This window comes from Streptopelia decaocto, assembly GCF_964273445.1.
Source record: "Streptopelia decaocto genome assembly, chromosome: 2".
Lineage (NCBI taxonomy): Eukaryota > Metazoa > Chordata > Aves > Columbiformes > Columbidae > Streptopelia > Streptopelia decaocto.
The window spans coordinates 97155726-97160910 of record NC_138655.1 but is presented as its reverse complement, the minus strand read 5'-3'; the positions used below and the strand labels follow the sequence as shown (position 1 = coordinate 97160910).

The 5185-nt window shown below is 55.5% G+C and overlaps 1 protein-coding gene across 1 annotated transcript; it reads right to left on the bottom strand.

The window, feature by feature from the left end:
• Positions 1–1272: 1272 nt before the first annotated feature.
• SOX4 (SRY-box transcription factor 4) lies at positions 1273–4632 on the bottom strand. The gene has a single exon (XM_082044928.1). The coding sequence runs from the start codon at positions 3824–3826 to the stop codon at positions 2531–2533; it is 1296 nt and encodes a 431-aa protein (XP_081901054.1). The 5' UTR covers positions 3827–4632; the 3' UTR covers positions 1273–2530.
• Positions 4633–5185: the final 553 nt, after the last annotated feature.

Genomic DNA, 5185 nt, shown 5'->3' with positions numbered 1-5185 from the left:
TTTTTTTTTTCTTCTTTCCCAACGTTGCGCTGTGGGTGATCGTTAGACAAAAAAAAAAAAAAAAAAAAAAAAATGCTACACAGCATATTGCACAGGATGGATGACCAAAAAAAAAAAAAACCAAAAAGAACAAAAAAAGTTAAACCCTTAACGGAACCACCTCATTAGGCAGACGTCCTAGTGCCTGTCATGTTATATTAACATACATAAACACACAATCTTCTTTTTTGCTTATTATAATACAGACTTAAATGTACAAAGATGTTTTCACTTTCTTCATCTTAAACACAACAGCTATAAACCTGAATACATATGCTATCATCATGCCATAAGAGACTAAAACAATTATATTTAGCGACAAGTAGAAAGGATTAAATAGTCAAATACGAGAATGAAAAACGCAGTACAATAGTGTCGCGAACTCAAACCGGCATTTCGATAGATCCAGTGGTTTAAACGGCACGTTTTTGCTTATAAAAAAGTGCAAACGATGTGGTTTACAAGTTAAAGGTACAGGATCCCTTCTGTGTAAATGCACCAGTTGCTTGACTTCATTTCGGGACAGGTTTTTCCCCAAGCCGGTAGCATACAGTGTATCCGCCTTCGTCCTCCCTTTCCCCTCGGGCTGCCCCGGCCCCCTCCGCCCCCCTCCCCGGGGGAAGACTGGGGGCCGTGGAGCGGGCGCTGGCGGCGAGGGATGCTGTCCCTTTAAGATGCCTGCAGATTGGAGTGTAAACATGGACAAAATAGGGGCTGATTCGTGGGTGTGAGAGTGTGAGTGAGCGTGAGCGCGCACACGCGTGTGAAATACTAACCAGCGGCCCTGTTGTTAAAAATCAGGAAATCCAAACAGCGATTTACACCGATTTACACCCCCTTTATATATTTTTTACAAAAATACACTGAGAAAATAATCAAACGTTTTCATCTCTCTTTTCTTTTGTTTTTAAAAGTGTCAAAAGTCTACATTTAAATATAAAAAATTAAAAGTTAAAACTCTAGCCCTTCAGTGAAGGAGACATAAAAATGGTGCGGGTAACAACGAGAACTACCAAAAAAGGACAAAGAAATACAAGTCAAAAATGTTTGGCCAGTATAAATACGTCCACTTATAAAATGGCATCTGATTACATTTACAAGGAAAAAATAAACAAAAACAAAACCACAAAACAATACGAGGATGGAGCATCGGTGAGGAAAAAAAACAGTCTTTTCATTTACAGCTATAAGGAACAAACACATACATACTCTGAGAAAAATTTTGGTCCTGAATTTTCTTTTTTTAAAGTCCAGCACAGATTTGAGTTGCGTTTGAATCCTTTAAAGAGTTAAGAATGAAAAAAAGCTGGTGATATTTTTGTAGGAATCAAACATAGCGCCATCTATCTGCTTTTATATTATCCTAACACTAATTTTTAACTGTTCAACAGTCTTACAGAAATCTTAAAAAGATAGACATGATAACATGCTATATTAAACCCCACCAGTGAAATAATCCAACACCATCACGATTCTGAGTAAGAAGAAAAAAACTACTTTTTTTTTTTTTTTTGCATTTTCGGTCTTTTTTTTTTTTTTTTTTTCAAAAGCCATCGCCCTCCATTTCCCCTGTACCACATCATGACAGAAATGTTCCCATTCGGTCTCTGTTTCAAAAGTTTTCAGTGTTCTTGAAGTTTCAGCCTTATTCTTCTCTCTACATTTGACATAAGGTGACTGAGAAAAGCGCTGCCGCCACCTCATCTGTACGTGCAAATCCATTTCAGTTTATTATTATCTTCCTCCCACCGTATTTCCAAAACAGCTCTCAAGTCTAGCTCTTCTTTGCTTAGCTAGGATCTTAGTCCAGCTCCCAGTTCCATCTGCCTCCTCCTCCTCCCATCATCGTCCTCCTCTCACTGCAGAAGAAACCGGGACAGGATTTCTCCCGGAAAACGTGAACCTTGCAGGGGCTTGGGTGGATTTGTTTGTTTTTCTCCTTTTTTTCAAGCAGTTCTAATCGCTCTTTCACACGAAAGAGCGAATGCTCAAGACATCCAGTGTGCGGTCAGCACAGTGCATCGCTCCCCCTCCTCTTTATTCGTATAAAGTGGGCAATAACAAAGAACCCAGAGGTGTGTGTGGTTCCCCCCCCTCCCACCCGCCGCTTCTCTGTTTCTCTTTTCAGGAAATAAAAAGGAAAAGGAAAGAGACAGCGTCTCGTTCCCACCAGTCTCTGTAAAATCAACGTCAGGCTCGTCTCCCGGAGGGGGTGTGTGCGGGTCCGTCTCCAGCCAGAGGATAGGGACTGCTGGCCGTTCTGCACGGAGAGGGCGATCCCGCTCCCGCCGCCGCTCTTCCCCAGCACATAAGGCAGTCTCATCAGACCCTTCCCGAACCAAAAAAAAAAAAAAAAAAAAGGAAAAAAAGAAACAAACAAACAAAAAGAAACAAAAAACAACAACAAAAGAAACAAAAGCCCCCGGCGGGGTGGTCGAGTCCTGCCGACAACGCGCCTCTGTGCCTCCTCCAGCAGGGCCCGGCTCTCGCTTCAGTAAGTGAAGACCAGGTTGGAAATGCTGGACTCCAGCCAGTCCCCCGAGATCATCTCACTTACCTCCGGCGTGCAGTAGTCCGGGAACTCGAAGTGCGAGCCCGAGCCGGGCTCGAAGTTAAAATCTAGGTCCCGGTCGAGCACCGAGGAGCTGAAGCTGCCCAGGGACATGCTCTCAAAGCCGGGGCTGGGGTTCAGGTCCAAGAGGTCGTCCTCAAACTCGTCGTCCGACGAAGAGGAACCGGAGGAGGAAGAGGACGAGGAGTGGGAGGACGCGGAGGAGGAATGCGCCGTCGAGGGGGCCGGGGAGGAGGCACGCAGGCTGGTGTAGCTGCGGTGATCCGAGGGCGAACCCGAGCCGCAGGGCGAGGGGCAGGCGGCGCCGCCACAGTCCCCGTCGGGCCGCCCTGCCCCGCCGCCCCCTTCCTCGTAGAGGCTCAAAGGGTCGCCGGCCTCCGCCGAACTGCTCAGTGTGGGGCTGCCAGGCACAGCGCTGCCGGGTGAGGCGGAAGCGGCCGCCGCCTGCCCGCTCCCGAAGATGTAAACCCGCTTCAGCTTCTTCTCGGCCAGTGGCTTCCCGGGACCTGTGGGCGCGCCCGCCGCCCCCCGGGGCTTGTACAGCGCCTGGTGCTCGGGCGGCAGCAGCGCGGCCGGCGGCTCCCCGGAGAAGGGGGCGGCCTTGCCGCCCGCCGCCGCCTTGCCGTGGGGCTTGCCGCCCGCGCCGCCGCCGCCCGCGGGGGAGGGCTTGGAGCCGCCGCCGCTTTTCTTCGGGGCGGGTTTCGCGGAGGCCGTGGGGCCACCGGTGCCGCCGCCCGCGCTGCCCCCGCCGGCGCCGCCCCCGCCGCCCTTGTCCGCCTTGTCGCCGGGCTTGGCGGAGCTGTTGCCCGACTTCACCTTCTTCCTGGGCCGGTACTTGTAGTCGGGGTAGTCCGCCATGTGCTTGAGGCGCAGCCGCTCCGCCTCCCGGATGAAGGGAATCTTGTCGCTGTCCTTGAGCAGCTTCCAGCGCTTGCCCAGGCGCTTGGAGATCTCGGCGTTGTGCATATCGGGGGATTGCTCCATGATCTTCCGCCGCTCGATCTGCGACCACACCATGAAAGCGTTCATGGGCCGCTTGATGTGCCCGCTGGGCGTCTTGCACCAGCTCGGGTCGTCCGCCTTGCCCCCCGTGGAGGCGGTGGAGCCCGGCGTCGGGGAGGAGGCGATGCCCAGCTCGATGCCGGCCCCGGAGTCTGAGGTCTCCGCGGCCAGCAGCGCCTCCGTGTTCTCCGCCGTGTTGGTCTGCTGCACCATCGCGACGGCGAGGGTCTCGCCGGGGCTCAGCGCCGCTCCGGCGCGGGGCAGGGCGCGCAACTTCTCACAGCGGCACCGGCGCGGCGCAGCCGGCCGCGCAGCTCCCCGCAGCCGTGCCCCCGCTCCCCGCACCACTTGTACTTCCACACCGGCGCGGTCCTCTGCCCCTCGAGGCGGCGGCGGGACCGCCCGCGGTCACACAGAGTTTCTGCAAAAGCAGCGCCGCAAGCCGCCAGTCCAAGTTTGTTTTTTTTTCTTAGAGTGGTTTGGGCTTTTTTTTTTTTTTTTTTTGGAGGGGGGTGTCGCTCTGCTTTTTTTCCTCACCACCTCGGGTCTCCCCCCTCCCCGAAGCAGCTGGTCCAGTTCACAAGTGCTTTTCGCCCGCCCCAGGCGTTTCAGAAGAGCAGCGTGCCCGCCGCCGAAAGTCTCGCAGCGCTGGGCACGGCCAGCGTGCACCGCCGCGGGGGAAGGGGGAGGCGGCGCGCCCCCAAAGCCCCGAAAACCCCGGCTCCAGGACTCGTCGTGGCGGCGGAGTCGGCGACCAGGAGTTTGTGCAGGTAGAATTTGTCACTTGCGAGGTACTGAGCGAAAAGAAAACCCCTCAGGAGAAAAAAAAAAAAAAAAAAGGAAAGAATAATTGTAAATTGGAAAAAATCCCCGAGGAAAAAAAAAAAGCGCTCGTGCATGAACGAGTGTGTACGTCCCCGGCAGGAAGAGCAGCGAGCCGGGCACCCAGCCCCGTCCTCCTCCTCTTTCTCCGCCGCCGGTGCTGCCGCCGCTCCGCGCGCGCGGAGCCCCGCCGCGCCCCCCGCGCCTGCCTGCCCGCCGGGCGATGCCCCGCGCCCCCCGCGCGCCGCGCCGCGCTCCGCCGGCTGCAGCTGAGAGCGGACCCCGCGCCCGCCCCGCGCCGCTTTATCCGTTCGCAGCGCGCCCGCCCGCCAATCGCGCGCTGTATCCAACGCCTCCGCGTGCCAAGCCCCGCCCGCCGCCCCGCGATTGGCGGCCGCCGCCGCGCGGTAATAATCGCCGCGTGCAATGAGAAGCGCCCGCGCTGACCTCATTCCCGGCGGCGGGGCGAACTTTTTAAAAGGGGCAGGAGGGCAGCCCCGCGCACCGCCCCGCGCCCCGCCGCGCACGTGCCCGCGCCCCCCAGCCGCCACCCCCCTCACCTCTTCGCCGCGCTCCTCCTTTCCCTCCTCCCCGCCGGGGAAAAATTAGGAAATCAGCAAAAATCATAATAATACAAATAATAATAATAAAAAAGGAGTGAATAAAATAACCCGGCCCGCCCCCGCGCGCGGCGTCTGCGGGAGGAGGTCGCGGAGGGGGCAGGCGGAGGGTTCCGCGGGGGCGGCCGCG

What these genes read in the sequence shown, in the direction of transcription:
- SOX4 (XM_082044928.1), bottom strand. Translation starts at nt 3,826, where the DNA reads ATGGTGCAGCAGACCAACACGGCGGAGAACACGGAGGCGCTGCTGGCC.